This window comes from Amblyomma mixtum, chromosome 10 (assembly GCF_055824585.1).
Source record: "Amblyomma mixtum isolate Tamu chromosome 10, ASM5582458v1, whole genome shotgun sequence".
Lineage (NCBI taxonomy): Eukaryota > Metazoa > Arthropoda > Arachnida > Ixodida > Ixodidae > Amblyomma > Amblyomma mixtum.
In genome coordinates, this window is record NC_143021.1 from 49,025,556 (window position 1) to 49,045,742 (window position 20,187).

Sequence of the window (20,187 nt, forward strand, 5' to 3'; positions counted from 1 at the left end):
GTACCGTAACTACCAGCGCACCTTCTTCACAAAATCAGATGCCTCCCAACTCGCCAAACCATATACCCAGGATGAAAAGAACTGCCTCTGGAACTCGCCAAGTCATCATTACCCCTTTCTCCATTCCATCGACCCACAGCTCAAATCAAGACTACCACTTGGGCCTCCGCGTCATCTAGAAACAGTTTATCATTTTATCATTGTGTTTGTCCTAGTGTTGCATTTGCGAACAGTCTACGATACTGCTTCAAGCAAGCAGACAGTCCGTATTGTGACAACTGCAGCTCAGTTGAGACTGTGCTTCATATCCTCTTCGAATGTCCAGCGCACACCAACGGACGTGCGCGCTACGAACAATGCATGCAGTTCGTCACCCGAGTGCCACTCACAGTGGACTCTATTAGGTTATTCACAGACGGCAGCGACGTGCAATGATATTCTTATTTGCCTATTTGGACGCTATTGGTGTTTTAGACAAACTCTAAATTGCCAAACACTTGATCACCCTGCTGTCCATGCACAGAACTTGACTTTGGTCTCATCCAAAGAAGCCATCATGCGGTGAACTACTGCGTTGCAACCCTCTTCAATGACTGCACTGTTTTCTACCCTTCTTCCATCTTTACTTCCCTATTCCCTCCTCTACGCAGATTAGCATGTCAGCGAATATTCACGCCGGCTAAAATCTGTTTTTCATTAAATAGCTCTCTTTCTCGAAAGCCTTTGACAAAGTTCAAATTCAGTAACCTCGTCTTCCCTCACTAACTAGTATTCTCAATGTGTGACTGCAGATCAACTTACCTCCTGTTCTTCTCCAGTGGGCTCAGGCATTCCCCAGGGTTCTTGGGCCCTTACTTTTTCTCGTTTGTATTAATGACTTGCCTAACAATGCTGCCTCTTCTGTCTTTAGGCTCTGAAATTAACAGCGACTCTTACGCTTCTATTCTTCAACCTGATATTAACAAGTGTGTGCTTCTTAATGTGGCGTTGTAACAGCCACTTTTAAACTTTGCAATGCTCCCTTGGAAACTGTCTTTGTACTAATACTTCAGTGTGCATATAACTTCTCACCTCTTAGAAATTGCATTTTGAATTTACTGCTAACACTGCTAACCGTACGTTAGGGTATCTGCATCTAAATTCTACCTTTCCTCTAGCTCAGTAAAATTACTTCACTCGTTCTGTCTAAATTGGAGTACGTACCATAAGTCTGTGGTAGATCACTAGCATCTGAATTTGAATCTGCACAAAACCAACCATTGCGATTCATACTTTCCAGTTATCACCATAGCTCCAGTGTTACCGCTGTGAAGGCTACCTTATCATTGCCGCTGCTCTCATGCCAAAGAAAAATTTCTTGCTTATGTCCTGTTCACAAGATATATGATACCAATCCCCTCCTTAAGAGGTGGCTGCTAACCAGGCCTACATGTTACAGGCTGCATAGATCTCCACAAAATAGGTGTTCCTTCATGTCACACTGAACATTTCTTTTATTAATTTGGCCGCCGCGGTGGCTCAGTGGCTATGGTGCTCGGCTGCTGACCCGAAAGGTGCGGGTTCGATCCCAGCCGCGGCGGTTGAATTTCTTTGGAGAAGAAATTCGAGGCCCGTGTACTGTGCGATGTCAGTGCACATTAAAGAACCCCAGGTGGTCGAAATTTCCGGAGCCCTCCACTACGGCGTCTCTCATAGCCTTAGGCGCTTTGGGACGTTAAACCGCATAAACCTAAACCAAATTCATCCCCAGTACCTGTGCGAGTTGGAACGACGTTCCCAACCATGTAGTTGACATTACTAATACTTTTTTAATACTGCCATATCTAGTCTCTCTCTTCAAATTTTTGTGTTTTCTTTGAATTTGTTTTCACTGGCTTATTTCCCACAATAATTGTCTTTCTGCCGCATTTGTTCTTGCCGTTTTCTTTTTCTTTTCTTGCTGTACTTTATGGTATTTACTGTATGTTATCCCACTCCCCTCTGTAATGCCTTCAGGCCCTGAGGGTAATTAATAAAAATGGTGGTACACACAGGTTGTTTTTGATACGCATTCTTCAGCGTCATACTTGATCTCCGGTTTCAGGCGAGGTGCAATCTAATTATCGGGCTGTGCGAGTATACAAATACACGATGTCCTGTATCCACGTTTTGTAGAACTTGGCTCATGGGCAGTGGTTATGCGGTGTCCACTTTCAGCTAATGTATTCTATTTTAGCATGGCCGTGGTATTGCTATGAATTCTGTCAAGTGTATTTTTAACAGTGCTGTTAGTGGACAGCCATATCCAGTTTTTTTCATCATGTTGCACGAGTTGTCTGGCGTACGGCTGTTGAAATATACCGGATGGTTACCGAAGCTTTTGCAATCACTATGGTCAATTACGCACCTTTTAGGCCTTCTCATGAAGATGTGTGCCTGTCACCAGAAATGTTCTAAATTGTGCTTAAATAAAGTATGCCTGACAATCTCGACCCTTTCTGTCCTCAAAACTGCTTCAGAATACAGCTGTTTTCAAATCTTTGTGGCCAATCATCCCACCAAAGAATCGCCAGTCTGCATGCCAGTCATCGATGTTGGTCTCTCTGCCTCTTCCTGCGTGATGGCACATTTGCCAGGAACACATGTACGTGTTGCCAAGTTTAATTTAAGAAACCATATGCCGTATTTTTCTGGAGAAAAAAAAAGCTGCTGTGAAGCTCTCATCTTCACTGTAATCTTTTTTGCTTAATAAACACCAAAAAGGTCAGGAAACAGACGTCCTAATGAACTAAAATTGGTTAGTGCACGTCACAGTTACTGGTTTTGAGGCCTAGGCTGCAATGGTAGGTACAGACGAGGTTAACTTGGCTGCCTTACACGATCTTAACCATTCTCGAGATATTTGTCAACACTCTTGAAATGCCTTTTTTCTCCTACTCATGAAAGATGAGGGACAAGGAGAATGCTACACAGTGTACGCCAGACCGGTTACAGACTAGTGCGGTGACATGAGTTAAATAAAGGAGTAGAGGCACCAAATTTTTCGGCGTGTGCTTTTGCCCTGGAATAAAGTACGAAACATTAGTAAACATTGATCATCGCGTGGAGTTCATCAGTACTCAATAAATAATTTGTAATTTAATTATTATTTTTTTCCATTGTAGTTTCAGTTGCCATATCACTAGCAAGTACAAGGTCATGTAAGGATACAGAAGCGACAGTATAACCACTGCTCTGTAGCTTTAATGCATTGAAACACTAGCACTAAACTGTTCCAGAAGCCAGAATGGCAGCATGTGAACAAAGAGCTATTATAGTTCAGACTGTGTATGCCTCGCATGATCGGATGCTTACTTGTGATGCCACAACCATCTTTCTACTGCTGAAACCAAAACTGCATCGAAGAATTAATCCAATAATAAGGTTAGGCAAAAATAAAGTGAAAAAGGATAGTCAGTATTCTTTAATAGACACGTTACCGCACTAGGGCAAAGAAGAAAATTAAGTTAGGAGGGTAGATGTGTAGGCCAGTTGGTGGGGCATGAAGGAGCTAGACACCGCAGCGGACACGGGACAGAGAAAGAAGACTACACAGGGCGGCGGTACTTGCAACTGTGTCGTCTTCTTTCTCTGTCCTGTGTCCGCTGCGGTGTCTAGCTCCTTCAAGAAAATTAAGATTAAGTAGTGCAGTCATGCGTTCTAAGGTATATTACTCTGCTATTCTGCACACCTCTGCAAACTGGGAGGCTTCAAGCAGTCAAATTGATGGGCTATAGTGCAGAGGGTCATAAAACAGCCAACACCCGGATCCACTAGCTCAATGTTTTCTTCAGCTATTTCCTTGGGGCTTATTGCGAGGCCCTCTCTCCCTTCTCCTACCTTGTGCCATATGAGTGGGCTTGTTTGAAAACAAACGCTGTAAACTGCAGGAACGGCGGTCTACGAAAAGTCAAGGCCTTGGAAGGTCTTCCTTCCTACAAGGCGCAGTCATCACACAGACTCCTCAGGTTTGGAAAGGGACATGAAATGTGGCACTTCAGCACCACACCGCGTGATGAGGACCACACGTTCCAGATACTAACAGTGAAGAAGTGAGCGCGGGCAGAGTCATGCGCTCAGACCTGGCTGCATGGTGGCTCCCATTCAGTTGCTGCTATCGTTTTGAGCGTGTGGTCTGTGCTGTAACTGTACTTAAATGGCTTCGTGGAATGCACAAGGTGCTCGTGGGCATCAGCGTGCTACAGGTAAGGTGGCTTTCTGGTGCCAAAAGGGGAGACTCGACCCTGCTTTTGGTGGAGTGACGGAGAGAGCAGGCAGGGCCAAGACAGGGTGCTGACGCCAGTCCAAAAGAGAGGAGCCACTGCGCTCTGCACTTGTTAGGTTGGTCAGGCTGATGGAGTTGTGTGAGAAGGGAGCTCTGGCCCAACATTCCTGATTGTTAAATTTGCATGATAGCAACCACCTTGGTTCATTTGTAGATAGGCTGTAAATAAACTGCTGCATGTTGTTAACTGCCATCACCCACTTAGTGCAGTTGCTTAGTTGAGTGGGCTCCTCCACTGTATGTAAGGAGCCATACACAAGTGCCACGAAAAAGTATGATGGTTAAGCAGCATGATGGTTAAGCAGTATGATGGTTAAGTATGATGGTTAACCTCGATGGTTAAGCAGCAGTTCTGTCGCTGTCAACATGCAGACCACGTGAGACCCAACCTCTCTCTCCAGTGCAGAAACCCAACATCAGCATGACAACCTAGCTTTTGCAAGTCAAAATGCACTTGTATTTTTGACTTACAGTTCCTTCCATTTCTTTTTTATAGGTGATGGCATTTCTTCCTACAAGTATAGCTGTAAATTTTTTGTGCCATTTTTGTGTTGATTACTAGTAAATCAAATCTCTGGCTGAAAAAAGGTTAAAAGAAATTCTAGGCGACTTTTTACCACACAAGAGTACCATATTATGTTGCCGAAAAAAATTCATTCTGAAATAAGTGCCAAAAAAAGTCAGCCAAATTTTAGAAAATAAAAACCGAAAAGCCTGACACCTGTATATAAGTTCACTACTGAGTGCAGGTGAATTTCACATGGTGATTTATGTTTGCTAATGTCTTACACATCATTGAAATGCAAAAATACACTATAAAAATTTTCGTGTCCCCTAAACCTTTACAGTTGTCAGCAGTTCCTTGTTTGAAACTGGACAGTGGCACGCACACAGCACCGAAAGTGGCACCCATGTAAAGCTTGTGCAACCAGTGCTTCTGAGGTAGGGACACAGACGCTGCTTCGGATCTTCACAATGGCTTGCCTAACTTGTCATTATTGGGACCCATAAGCAGTTGTCTGTCATCAACACTTAATGAGATAAGCTGCATGCATGGACAATGACTGCCTACGGACTTAAAAGGACTAACTGAACAAAACACCCTACTAGGTTAAGTAGGAAACAAAATGACCTTGCCTCATATTGGCAGATCCAAGCATTATGATACCCGTGGAATCAGAATAATTTTTATTTACCACTGAAAATTGCATAAATCAAGCTGAAGCAACATTCCGCAGAGCAAAACTGTGCCATTATTGGTGTATCTGGCTCAGTGGTTTGGCGCTCGGCTACTGAGCCGGGGTTCCCGGGTTCAAACCCGGCCGTGGCAGTCGCACTTTGATGGAGGTGAAATGCAGACGCCCATGTGCGATGTCTGCACGTTGAAGATTCCTAGGTGATCGAAATTATTCCGGAGCCCTCCACTACGGCACCTCTTCCTCTCTTTCTTCTTCCACTCTCACCTTGATCCCTTCCCTTGCAGTGCTGTTCGGGTGCCCACCAGGATATGAGACATTTCCTTTCCTCAAAGACCAAAAACAGTGCAAAACCATGTGACGACATCTCAGTATAATGTGATATACAGTTGATTTTTTTTAACTTTTGCACAATTTTATTTTGAAAAGCATGAGAGATACATCAATGTGGCCTGTTGAGTTGGATTGTACAGCAAGGCAGACATTATGTGCCTCATATGAATTAATAGCATGCCATCGCGGTTCGGCCACAGAAGACGACGACAGTCCCAGCACACCTGCCAAGCACGCGCAGACTAGATTTCGTGGCTGCTCAACTGGATGCCGGAGGCGCTGTCCCATTCCCGCCTGGATGAGTGGGTCCTGCCAGATATATTTGTGGAGACCAGACAACGACTTGTGTCTGCGATTCATCTCCACAAATTTGGTGACCCGGACGTGATACATCGATAGGTCGCCCTCGACCCTACGTGCCTCCACCATACCAACAAACTGTCTTTGATGCCCCCATTCTTTGGCCCATCCTGGCATCCGCGCAACACAGCGCCTTGTCACGGCTCGTTATGTCTGGCCTTGCATCAGCATCGACGTTCACTGGTGCTCGCGCACATGGCTCAGCTGTCAGCAAAGCAAAGCGCATTGACAAACTGCGACTCCGCTTGGCACCTTCCCGCCTCCCCGCTTCAGCCACCTGCACGTTGATATTGTCGGTCCCCTTCCTCCCTGCGGGAACCACCGCTACCTGTTAACCTGCACTGATAGGTTCACGAGATGGCCTGAAGCGATGCCCCTTCTGGACATAACCGCGGAGTCGATCAGAACAGCACTCATCACACTCTGGGTAAGCAGCTACGGTGTCCCTTCCACCATTACAACTGATCGTGGCTGTCAGTGCAACTCCACATTACTTGCCAACCTAACTCGGCTCCCCAGCGTCAATCACATCAAGACGACCTCTTACCACCTAATTTCGAATGGTGTCATTGAGCATTTTCACTGGAAGTTGAAGGCTTCAGTTATGGCATCCGCTTTTCTTTTGCCATGGATCAAGTGCCTACCCCTACTCCTGCTTGGTTCCCGCACCGCACTTCACAGTGACTCTTCTACCTGTGCAGCAGAGCTAACGTTTGGCACTACTCTCCGTGTTCCTAGAGAATTCTTCTAGACCTCGCCACCCATGCCTGCTGACATCTGAGATTACGCATACCGTCTACACAGCGCTATGAGCACTGTCGTTCCACCACATCAGTGCCAGTATTCCGTCGTGTCCATGTCCCTCCCAGACCTTCAGCAGTGCACTCACATCTTTGTTCGCCACGACGCTGTACGCCCACCCTTGCAGCCACCATACGATGGTCCGTTCAGGTGCTCCGGTGGGCTTCTAAGCACTTTCTTCAGCTCATCAACGGCCGAGAGGACACAATCTCAGTTGACCGCCTTGAACCTGCTCACCTTGACACCAACGTCATCGCCAACTGTGCAGCTGCATCCTCACCCGACCGTGCCAGTCCTTGTCGCGTACGATTTGCGCCAAGAGTATCCGCTTTTCGCCATTCACACTTTGCTCATGGCTTCATCGCTAGAGGTGGGGCCCTATAGCGTGCCATCTTGGTCCGGCCGCAGAAGATGGCAACAGCCCCAGCACACCTGCCAAGCATGCGCAGACTGGATTTCAGGGCTGCTCAACTGGATGCTGGCGGCACGCTGTCCCGTTTATGCCTGGCTGAGCGGGTCCTGCCAAATAAATTTGTGGAGACCCAACAATGAATGACTTGTGTCTGTGATTCATCTCCACAGACTAATGATGAAATAACTAAAATCAACTAATTTTTTATAGCAAAAGGCAAGGTTATATTGCAAAATTGATGGCAGTCAGCATCGAAGGTAAGCTGCATTTTTTAAATTTTATTAATTACCAGTGTGGTTCAAAATATTGACCACCAAAAGTATGCATTTGAAAGCTAGCCGAGTTTGCATTCCTGCATTGGATATTTATAACAAGCCTTCTCCCACACTTCTTACGTGTCAGAAACAGCAGGTGCAATTGGAGCATTTGATGATGTAGAAGAAGTTGATTTCGGTGATGCCAGGTGCAGTGACTGCATTCTATAATTAGTGTGCCAAAATCAGCTCAACAAGCTTTCAAATGCACTTTTTTGACGATATTTCAAATGATAACACATATTAAGAAAATTTAAAAACAGGACTCACCTTCGATGTTGAAGGCCAGCAATTTCGCAGTAGAACTTTGCCCCCTAAAATGAAAACTTAAATAGTTCATCTAGGTTAACTAACTGTTTAATTCTTGATCCATATGAGGTACCTAATATCCGCCTTACTGTACTAATGTAGCTCAACAGACTGCACCAACAAATCTCTCAGTTTTTTTAAGAAAAAAAAGAATCTGTAAAGGTTAAAAAAAATCGGCCTATATGTGGTTAAATGGCCACAGTTAAAGTGCCACTGTGTTTTGCATCTGTCAGTCACAGTCAGTCAGTGTCAGTGTGCTAAAACTCATCAGCAAGACATACGAGAGTGTGCTGGCTTTAAAATGCAGAGAGGCAGGTTAACACTGATTGCCAAGCTCAGTTTCTGATTCCTTAGTTTTGCCAGTGTGCAATTGCTACTGCACTCACCATTCATTGTTTCCAACATTGGGAGTACTACAAACAACTGTAACCGCTGAACAAAACATTACCCATAAAATGCTATGCCATTTCTAACAAAACCATTGCCAAATTGCATGTCTTGCATACTAAAGGTTAATCATTAGCAGCCTGACTACGCCCACTGCAGGGCAAAGGCCTCTCCCATGTCTCTCCAATTGATCCTAACCTTCGCCAGTTGCGGCCACTGTAATTACTTCTAATTACAAAATTACAGGTAATCAATTACCTGTAACACATTATGTACATCTCTGGCACTGGCTAACTGTGTGTTTGAGGAGGTCGTAATGCACTGTGTCAAGATGTGCAATGGTGCTGCTCAGTCCAACATTCCCGTCGTCTCAACACACCCGTGGCTTTTGCATTTCCCTCTCTCTCGGGATTCCGTGTAAAGGATACCCAATGGATGCCTACCTGTGGCATCCATGTCAATATTCTGATGTGACCTTTTTCAATTAAAGTATAATTTGAAAAATCTATTTGGCTTACTGTTATAAACTTTTTCTGCTTTTAACTGAGAAGCCAACGTGTAACTATGCACAACCAAGTTCTTTCTTGGAGTCCTATTCTCAAGTTCATCAACTCTATCGTAAAGCGCTAACTGCACGAGGTGATGATTTGCAGCAATGAGCTGAGGGCCGCTGAACCACTGTCACTCAGGTTCTAGGTTTGTAGGAAACTTCGCCCATTGCCCAGTCATCTTGTTCCACTCCTTAAACCGGGAAAATCACCACTCGACATTTCACCATACCGCCCAACTGCACTCTCCAGCAGTGTCGGGAGAATCATGGAAAGAATGTTGTTAACACATGCGGAATGGTACCTGGAGTGATACCAAATCTACCCTGGATTTATGTCTGGGTTTTGACGTGGCCGCTCTTACATCGACAATGTGGCTGACCTTGTAACATTCGTCCAGCACCAAAAAAATTTGAAAAGATTGACCGTGGCGCTGTTCTTGGACATAAAGGGCGCCTACAACAACGTAACACAGGCCATTTTGGATGCATTAGAAACTGCTGAGATTTGAGGCCTCATGTTCAGCTGGATACGCAGTTATTTGGTCGAGAGGTCATGTTTTGTTCAGACTCAAGACAGAACAATCTCTTTGCATCTAAATTCACGCGGAGTCCCACAGGGTGGAGTGCTGAGCCCAATACTTTTCAACCTTGCTCTCATCAGCCTGGTTGACTCATTGCCACAATCTGTTCAGATCTCTATATATGCCGATGATATCTGTATTTGGGCATCAAGCGTGACCCATCCCTAAGCTCATGTGAGACTGCAAAAGGCGGCAACGACACTGACGTTATACCTTCGTCAGCAGGGCCTAAATATTTTGACAGAGAACTGTTCCCTCGTGGCATTCACACGAAAAAAAAAAATGACAAGTTACCCCATATATATTAATGGCAACGCCATTCCCTATGAGAGAAGTCACCGCTTTGTTGGCACTATTATCGATAGGAACCTCTCGTGGAGTCCCCATCTCTACCTCATGCGAAAGAGACTGACAGCGATTGTTCATATTCTCTCCTTCCTCGGGGGAAAGCCCTGGGGCACATCTGTGCACTCGATGCTTCTACTATACCGTTCGCTGTCCCTGGGATATATGCGGCATACCTTTCCCATTTTAAGCAATATTAGAAAGACAAACATTCAGACACTTCATAGTGTTGAAGCGCGAGCTCTACAAATCTGCCTTGGACTACCTAAATGTGCCTCAACAGCAGGCACAATTTTTGTCGCTGGGGGGCATCCCGTTACTTCATACATTGCTGTTGAAACCATGAGAACACACATTCGTCACGTCACACGAGTTTCGAGTCATCTTGAAGCTCTTCCAATGCTCAGACCACATACTGCATTGGCAAAAGTAATCCAAGCTCATTGTGCCTATCTTCCTTCGCAGTTCACCCATGCTTCAAGACCATGCTCACCCATATGGAGTCTATGAACCTCGGGTACACCTCTCTATTCCGGGAATTACTAAGAAATCTGGTGTATCATTGCCTGCTCTCAAACAACTGACACTGCATCATCTGCATTTTAACCATAAACACCGCATACATGTCTACACAGATGGCTCAGTGACTTCAACAGGCTCTGCTAGGTCTGTGGTGATACCGGCCAGGTCTATTTTAATGAAGGTGAGGAATACCTATCTCACCTCTTCAACTGGTGACAATGCAAGCAACATGGCTGTCAAGTACTCCGGCATGCAGGCGCAATTGAAAAAAATCAACCCTCAAGCTAATTTTATCCCTTGCGCTGCCCACTCACTAAACCTGGTCGGGGCACATGCTGTAGACCCTTGTGTGCAAGCCATTAGTTTTTTCAGGTTTGTACAGCGTGTATACGTTTTCTTTGCTGCATCTACTCATCGCTGGGCTGTGCTCAAGACCCACCTGAAACAAAACGCGACAGCGGTAATCCCAAAGCAAGTCTCAGACACGCGGTGGTCAGCTCTAGCAGATGCAACGAGGGCTCTCGTGGCCGGCTCTAAACAAATCATAGCCCCCTTGATGCAACTATCCGAAGGTCAAGATGAGAGAGGAGGAACGAAGCACAAGGCAAAGTGCTTGCTGAAGGCAATGACAACGTTGGAAACTGCACTGATGGCCGAGTTTTGGGATAGAGTTTTGCAACATTTCAACGCCACCAGCAAGGCACTTCAAAGCCCAACGCTCTCATTGAATGCTGCTGTCAGCCTGATGAAATCATTGTGTGAAGGAAGCATCAAACAATGCTTCATACAAGGCAAGCACCCAGAGAAAACCAAAACCGTCGACACGACACGACAGCACTGAATGTACAAGCACACCAGAGACGCAAGATCCTTCAGCTAAATTTCGCTGTGAGACTTTCTTCGTCATGATCAACAACCTCCTGCATGCGCTCACAGCTCGCTTACACCGAAGTCTGCTCGCAATTTGCTGTTATTGCGGATTGAAAGAGCTTTTCCCCAGCACAGCGGCAGCCTAAGGCAATGGGCTCGTCACAAAGTATCCTTCTGATCTGGCCGGCACATTTCCCGATAAGCGTGAGCAGTTTATTTAATTTGCGAGCAACGAAGGCTGTTCTTCTGCGACAGACATGCTGAAACTTCTAATTCGAGAAAAGTTTGAAGGTTCCTTTCCGGATGTTCACGTCGCTATTAGACTTTTTTTGTGCTTGATGGTTACGAACTGCACAGGCGAACGATCATTCAGCAAGCTAGAACTCATCAAGAACAGGCTTTGATCAACAATGACTGACAGCCGCCTGAGCGATTTGTCGCTGCTAAGCGTGGAGACGGAGATTCTGAGGCGGGTCAATGTTGAACATCTGATCAACAAACTCTCCCTGCAAAAGGCCCGAAAACGCTTGTAGAACTTGTAGCATGTGGGTTAACATCCGTGCCTTTCCGCCCTCTCTGTGTCTATCTATCGCCCATTACCCGAAAAAAAATGGCTCGTCAAAGTAGCCAACAGAAAAAGGTGTTGCGGGTACAAATGTGACTAGTTTTTATCACATCTGCTTGCGCTAGCGCACGCATGTGCGCCAGTCATGGGCTCCAGCAGTCGGGAGCATGCCCCTGTCGGATGCACGATAATGCATTCGCCTTCTTACGTATAGAGTGCACTAAAAATAGCCGCGTTGCATCAAGTGGCACGAGAAAGGCAGAGATGCGGAACAGGCACAGAGGCGGCCATAGCCCGGGAAGGTCAGGGGCTTTTTCGCGGGGAGAGGACTACTGACGGCGGGAGTGCTTGCCCGATTGTGTCATACATAAGTGTGTGCTCGGGCGCTTATGCCCAATTTCTTTATGCCTATTCGAACGGGTTACCATTGCCTAGCCTAGGCGCTTCATTTTTCGAACTCGCGCAGGCGCGGGCGTTTATGTTGTGCTTTGTTTTACGTTGCCATAATAAAGGCACCTTTTTTGTTGAACCTGCATTGTTTGTCGGGTCATTCGCCATTCCCGAACCCCTTTGGATCAAAAGGCATGGATTCCAGCATTTAATAAAGACAATAGTTCACTGTTCTCGGTAGCTGCATCCACAATTCACTTCGGCAAACCCAGCAATGATACGTATTTTGCAAGAAGAGTGTGTTTTCAGCATGGTTTAAGCGAACAAGCTGCCAACATGCATACACAATTCACTGAAAGTTTGGTAGGAGCTGTGGAAAATTGAAGGGAGTATAGGCTGCACCTCTCACTTATTACATTTTATAGCACCTCAGAAATGTAGTTAGGCACCACTGTGCAGTGTACTAGTGCAGGTGTCTGATAACACAAGGTCACTGAAGCAGCCACAACCAAGCAACACTGCTGAATGCGCCGCTCTGCTGCCAAGTTTCGCTTCACACGGGTGTACCAGTGGCAACGGTAGGCAATCGCCGTTGTCATTGTACAGTACGTCGCGACGAATGTCACTTCATGCTGTTACACTTCAGGTAAGATCAAATGCGCTTTTTCTGCCGACATACAACATTTTCTTTTTAATTGTTTACATGTTTTCAATGCGTTATGTGTCATTAGTGAGACTTTGGCCCGGAAATTTGCTCAAACAAGATTTTTTGTTTTTCTATCGCTTACCCTTGTTTGATGAGAACATTATAAATAGAGGATCTCATGTTACTTAGCCCAGCCACATACCGCATTAACATTTCTTTCTTATTCGGGCCAGTGTTTGACTCGATAACACAGGTCATAAACGCGAGCAGGGTCGCAGGAAAAGAAAAAAAGATTGTCACTTCTGTAGGCACCCATCAGTTGTAAAAGTGCTCATACTGAACAAGGGTCATGCCTGTGGAACAAGGATCCTCAAGTTGCTGCGGAACCCTGTGTCCCGACTTCACACCTTCCTACCTAACATGGACAAAAATACCCAAATGCTATTTGTAACAACTGGATGAACAGTGAAATATCCTGCTATCAGTAGCCATACTATTAATCAGCCCCAAAATAAAGTGGGCAAAGGGAAGAGAAAGGAGACTGATCTCGGGAACCAAAAAAGTACTCCAAGGAGCCCATTTTCAAAACCCCCGCTTTGAAAGGAGTCCGAATCTAGCTTGTTTATATGGCACACTGTCTGCTTATGAATCTAGTACAGACTTGTACAGATCTAAATCTGCTGCTTTCATTCCGTAGGCAAATTACATAGGTGCATTGGTGTTTCTCCAACTTCTCTCTCTGCAAATCATGTAGCTGAAAGTGCTCAGAATAACTTTTCAAACAACAGCGTACCATAAATGCAGAGGTGCCAAAATACACACTCCACAATAAAAGTAAATACATTGCGGGCATGCTTTCAAAAATTCAAACTTTTTAAAACTTAACCAGGAGCACGCTCTGAACCGGTGGAAACAGCGAAAGTATGCATTACGCCATACCAATCTCGGCTCACTGTGGTAATGAGGTCAAGGTAGAATCCAGCTGGTGGAAGGATCTGCAAATAAGCAAAGGCGCACGCTGCAGATCAGAGTAATGCTACAAACACGGCCCGTTTGCACAGATGAATTCAACAAACTCGTTCCCAGAACTGAGTACAGCAAGTGAGGGCTCCTGCTGCAGCAGAAAAACAAAGTAACGACATTGGTAGCTGCTGGTTGATACACACACGAATTAATTGTTTCGTAAATGCACTAGATGTGCATTTCCAAAACAATTAATTACAACAAACGAAACAGTGTAGTGGATTCACTGATACAGTAAGTGCTGCACATGCTGCTTGCATGGAACTGCGCTGGAAAGTGGTTATAGCAGCTGCTGCCTTGTCCCTTGACAGCCACATGAAGTCCACACAGCGGCTGCAAAGCTCTCCTCCAAAAGACATGCTGGCTCAGCGTCATCTTTGGTTTGTCTGAATACCCTCTCGGTGCCCTTGGCAGCGGCTTAAAGGCACGCACTGCCTGTTACTTATGAATGCATTAATTTTTTTCTGGAAATCTTTCCCATAGCTTCCTCGAATGCATTGGAGCACACAGAACAAGTGTTGGGAAACTATGGTAGGGACAGCCATCCCAAATGTTTAAACAAACGCAAAGAATTACACCAATGCAGTTATTTCGGTTGTAAAACGATAAATATTTCCATGGGCATCGACCTAGTGCTAGCTGAAGGCTAATGAAGTCACGTATTCCTTGCGGCATCCGTCGCCTTACACATGAGTTACTTGGCAGTGACGGGCCTGAGCGGATAAGCACAATGAATGCATTGCTGCAGTCTCATGCTGTACAGAAGGTTCGTGGCACTCCGAGGTACGCCAGTTTTTTTTTTCACACTGAGCCAGCTCATATTTAAACTTAGGCTCCCCGCTGGCCAGCAACCCCTTCTTTCGCTCTTCGGAAGTATCACAAAGAAGCTGATCTCCTGCATTGCAGCACCGCGTGAAAAAGGAAGGAAAACATACAACTGGTCCGCACAGGTAAACGCCACCTTCCTGTCGGGAATCCCGACGCTTTGACAGCGCAAGTCACGTACCCCATCTGCTGAAGCTGCGAGGAAGGCAGTAAAATCCCACAGTCCAGCGCGTTTACGCTGGCACACACAGAAATAACAGCTGCGGCCAAATTGTACAGAGGCCATGAGCGAAGGAGATGAATCTTGAAAAAGACAAACCTTCGTTAGAGGCAGCCGACAATCGATAGGAGCACAGTAACAAGCATGCAACAGTCCTTTCAAGCGCGAAAAAACGACCTCATCGACGCCACTCCGCGGTCTCCTCGCGCGCCTTCACCCCCACGATGTCGCGAAATTTACATCAGAAGACGCTGCATTAATAATCAAGACCGTCACACACTTGCGCAGTCGTGCAGCAGCTCTTTCAACAAGCCACAAGGCGATGACAGAGTGACGACGAACACTTATCTAGTTGGCGGGCAAGTACGAAACAACATCGCGCGTGCACAATGAATTATTTTGACAGCACTCACCTCAGTCTGGAAAAGGTTGAAGGCAGGGCTGCCTAAACCATGAACTGAGAGCAAAATTCACCGAGCTCGCATTTACCAAAACAGCAGCGGGCCGATTCACCAGAGAGAAACGAAAGCGCAGACAGCGCAACGAGGCGCTGGCGCACACACGAGTTCGCCCGTTCTCTGAAACGCGCGCCATCCTCGGCCTCGGCATAATTTTAGGCGTCTGGGTTTGAGAGTTACATGCCGCAAAAACAGAAAACCGAAAAACCCTCGGGCGTCACATCCGCCAACCGTCCTCCTTTCCACCTACTCTCTGGGCGCGCATGCGCAGTTCTGCGGAGTTTGTTCTCTCGATGTTCAGGTGTTGGCGTCAAGGTGGTTATGTTGTGATCTTGGAGGAGAAGAGTGCAAGCTTACCCTCGATAGCTATAACAAAACGGGTATTAGACTATTTGAGCCAGGTTCACAGTTAGAGTAATTTGGTCGCCCTTCCCTAATTTCGAAGTTTTAAAGTTTAGGGTTTCTGTATTCAGCTAATGGCCCTCTGCTTTTAACGGTTTTTTGGCTCTTTCAAAAAATAAGTACTGGGTTGTGTATTACTTTGTGACATCTTGCGCTTATACATCGCATGGATTATTGTTTACTTGTTCTAAACAGCTGTATCAAGCCCGCTAGCCAAAGACGTCGGAAAAGGACAGTGGAGCGTGCCACTCGAGCGCTCATGAGAATTGTATGGCCATCTGCACGATTCAGACCCTCTGAATATACACACTTCCTTATAACAACCGATCTGCGACTGTTTTCAGGATGATCCCACCGCGGCTTTCATACGGACGTCATGTCCGTGTAAGGTTCGAGCCGCGACTGTTCCCGGGATAATCCCAGTGCGGACTTCATACGGATGTCCCAGGGACGTCCTGTTAGGGATGTGGGACGTGCATACATTTTTGGGACGTCCTACGGATCTTTGGTGTTGTCTGGGATCTTATATACCTCGCAGGAGGCTTTGTCGGCCTTGATAGAGCTAGGTTCACTCAGGCTGTTGTGCTCGTGTGCTGCCACAGCTTCTCAAACGAAGTTTCAAAGCGCAACTGGGAGATCGCCTCGCAGAGAGCCTCTGCTGCCTTTTTTGCACCTGCGGCGCAATATATATGTTGAGCTCTGGAGAGCCCCTGCTAGTTAATTCTTCACAAGGCCCAAAGAAGGCAAGGTTTCAAATTTCTGCAAAAGCCGACCGTAACCTCTAAAAATAGCCTTGCTGCTTTCGGTCACAGAACCTGCAAGAGCTCCTTGAGTGTCTTTTGGACTCTGGTGTATGTATCTGGATTCGTAACTTAACTACTTTTGTGTTCTTTTTTTCGGGAAGCACAGGCGCTTTGGGTTGTCAGTTGTATATATATTCTGTGTTTTTTCAAATAAACTTTCAGTTGTTAGTCTAGCGGTTGTCCCTAGCTGTCCTTCCTTCTCTGTCTTTGTTTCTCGTCGCAGCGCTGGCGAAGTTGTGATAGCGAGGTCTTCAAGACTTTGGACGGCTATATAAAATCTTGGCTATATTTACTTCAAGAAGTAGATAACATAGACTTTTTCGAGCCCTTCAGCGTTTGCTCTACATAGCTAGCATGCTACGTAGAAAATGATTTTGATAGCCTAAAAGCATTACCTTCAGTAGCAAATATGAACTGCTGCTCGAAGTTGCATTCACATACAAGGCGGAATCAGATGGTGGACACCTCACATTTTCTAAACAACTTGTGGCACGACGGTACAAAAGCAATGAAAATTTAGGCCTCCTCTCTGCCTCGCCAGTTTTAAGCTGGCATAAGCGTCTTTTCTGTTGCGAACTCCGTTCTTCTAGAGCAGACGGAAAGAAGAAAATAAAGCAGCTGCTGTCTCTCACTTTTAGCGTTTCATTGCCAAATGGTAAATATCGGTTTCAGGCCCAGTGATATTCAGCCCCAAAAGTAACGTTGTGAGCCCAGACAGGGGCACGGACAGGGGTGAGCGAAAAGCCAATTATGCAACCGCGACGAGTAGCAAACAACGCGCCACCACCAAGCGCCACCAGGAGGAGGTAGGAGGTAGAGTTACTTTAACTAGACCTTTCACTCTACTTTAACTCTAGTTTTTTTCTTCCTCCATGGTAACTTCAGTAGGAGGTAGAGTTACTAGGGTCATTTTTTTTACCTACACTAGCTACACTGGTAATAGTAAGAAACTCTATGGCTACACTGGTGTAGCAAGTGTATAATGAAATCAGTAAACACTGGCTACACTAGTGTAGCCAGTGTAGGTAAAAAAAATGTCCCTACTGTATATGCTACCAAAGGCACCGTTTATAAAGCTTTATAAACGATGACCAAAGGTAGCTTTGGTACAGTACAGAAACTCTATGGCATATATAGTAACTCTAGTAGGAGGAGACCAGCAGCGCCAGTTTTGTTGTCATGAGGCGGAGGTGTGCGGAACTACGCTTTGTCCCGTGCCGGTCGGCAGGCACACTTGTGTTTTATAGTGGTACAGGGGCGGATTCGAAAATGGCCGCGCACCTGTCGAACGGCCGAGTGAATATCGCGTTGCTGCGCGAGGCCGCACGGAGAGAACTCATTGGATTGCTCGACAAGTGCAGTGGCACCAAGGTGAATACGTTGTTCGCATGCCTGGTGCACTCAGGTCCCTCTGAGGTGCTTTACGTCACACATTTCGGCGGTGCGGAATCCTAATTTGGGGCACCACTCTCGAAGCGTCTCAGGGGAGCCAGTCAGTTGAGCTTATTTATTTATTGCAGCGCCCTTCCAGGGGGAAGGTACCAATCCTAATGGGCAGTGCAGACGTTCAGTGCAATATGCAAATGAGGAACAAGCAACGCAACACTACGCTATCGCAGTGGCGCGCAGTACACGACATGCAGAATACATTCAAAATGCCAGTTCATTGATGTCGAGGTGTACAAATTATGTAGTCATGCAACTATGTGAAAAAGGGCGATGGCGGTGCAGTGACAGCATGATTCCAGTCGTCTCTAGTGCGAGGAAAAAGGAATATCTAGAATGTTCAGAAGCATTGCTCCTGCCAGAGAGCGAGGGCAACATCGGAGGAGCGGTTCCTGAAAGTCACCACACCGTGCACGCACAGTGCAAAGATTCTTTTAACTGTAGTGGAGCATTTCTGAAGTTGTGTCTGGCACCCGGCTAGCATCTGCATTTCAGGACACAGAGCATCTGCATTTCAGGAAACTCTGTCACAACGAACGAACGAATGCCGTTGGTAATACAGTGTTTAATGAAAGGCTGCTATTTAAAGCTAATCAGATTGAAATATAAATTTTCGTGTTCCTTGTGTTGCACTACGAAAGAAAAGAGTCGAGTTCATTCAGCATGGGATAGATGCAGAGTCTGTCTCTCTGCTAGACACAGTTTGAGCAGGGTCGCTCAAGAGGAAAAAAAGCGGGCCCGTGAGATAAGACAGCTGCATAAGATGATGATGCACCATCGAGAACCACACGCTGTCTCCTTTCGAGCGGATAAGTTTCAACCCAGATCATAAGTTTTGTAGGTATTTGAGAACAGACAGCTTCGGTAATAGCAATGTGTGCAAGACCAAATCAAACGCCTCGCAGAAATCCAAAAATTTACAAAAGGGGCAGTGTCATGTGTAAATACTGCTAGCTGTGTGTTTCAAGAAAATCTGGCTCTGAAACTATGTTGTGTTGGAAAGAAAGTTGTGCTGTTGAGATCAGGTTGGTGTCAGTGATACGCTCTAAACTTTTACTTTGGGACCTCCTGCTGAATATTATCCTCATATGTATTTCGAAAAAAACAAACAATGAACCGCTGATTGATTGATTGAGTACACTTGAGTGAAACAAGTTTGCAGTTAGAGGTTATTGTTTTTTCACTGCTCTTACTCCGATCAGAAGGTAGTGTGCCTTGATCAAAGATAAAAGCCCAAGGATTGCTGCTCTCATTTACCAAGTAACTAAATTAGCTGGGTCTAGCACAGCTGCATGCCCCGAGTTTGTGTGCTTGCAATCACCATGTGTTGTGACGTGTTTTGGTGGCATGCCGTTGAGCATGTTGGTCATGTGTTGTTTCTTGTGTATGTTGTGGCAGGGGAGGACACCTTTTCAGGGAGCCTTTAGCTGGGCTCCTTTTCACCACAGGGGAGTGGGTGGCAAAAGGGCAGTGATTGAGGTGCATGTGAGCATAAGGGTGCATAGCCTACAGACCCGTAGGCGGACATCAAATAGCAGGCGCATCAGCTCACATGCTGCAAGCAGGTATTGATCGGCACAACTGTCGACAGAACTGACATGTTTTGAGGTTCAACAACCAGAATACCCAAAGGGTTCAACAGGAAGACGTTGCATATTGAATGCCTGAAGGGCCTTTCTTTGGGGTAAATTTTATACAGGCAGGTTCTGTTAACCTGGCGGGCAGCCTAACTGAACTGTGACTGATCACTAACATTTATTTTTTTTTTCTCAGTAAGTAAGCATATATGTGCAAATAGCTTAATACTTGCAGTGTGCTTGATATGCTACAGGGTAGACAGTGTAAAATACTTTGGACTAATGGGAGGAAATGATGTGGGAAGCTGTTTTGCCCTGTGTAGCTGGTGTTGAGCAGGGGGTGGGTGGTGCAGCACTGACCACAGGGGATAGGTCTGTGCGTTTCATTCTGTCGGCCGAGGGACCTGAGCCGGCTGTGCACCCTTGTGCCTCCTCCCAGGCAGTGGCAACCTGGGGGCACTGCCTGATGAAGAAAGTTGTGAGCGATGAAAAGAGGTGTAAAGGCCTGCTAAACGGTGGTCAGGCAGATAACATTAACAAAAAACAATA

The 20,187-nt window shown here is 46.0% G+C and overlaps 1 protein-coding gene and 1 long non-coding RNA gene across 8 annotated transcripts in view; one reads left to right on the forward strand and one right to left on the reverse strand.

Moving 5' to 3' along the window:
• Nucleotides 1-5,881: 5,881 nt before the first annotated feature.
• LOC149325733 (uncharacterized) lies at nucleotides 5,882-17,327 on the reverse strand. Its single transcript, XR_016286606.1, has 3 exons — nucleotides 15,366-17,327; nucleotides 13,824-13,879; nucleotides 5,882-7,512 (listed from the first exon to the last, which is right to left on the reverse strand). It is a non-coding gene; the product is annotated as an uncharacterized LOC149325733 (long non-coding RNA).
• A 497-nt stretch (nucleotides 17,328-17,824) lies between these two features.
• LOC149325734 (vacuolar protein sorting-associated protein 33A-like) overlaps nucleotides 17,825-20,187 on the forward strand; it is a 98,201-nt gene continuing 95,838 nt past the window's right edge. For 2 of the 7 annotated variants that reach the window (XM_089563333.1, XM_089563335.1), the window contains exon 1: nucleotides 17,826-17,986. In XM_089563333.1, coding sequence (XP_089419459.1) covers nucleotides 17,885-17,986 — 102 coding nt within the window. In that variant the 5' untranslated portion in view covers nucleotides 17,826-17,884. Of the gene's footprint in view, nucleotides 17,987-20,187 lie in introns of all 7 variants that reach the window. The other 5 variants (XM_089563336.1, XM_089563339.1, XM_089563334.1 and 2 more) reach the window with 4 other exon arrangements.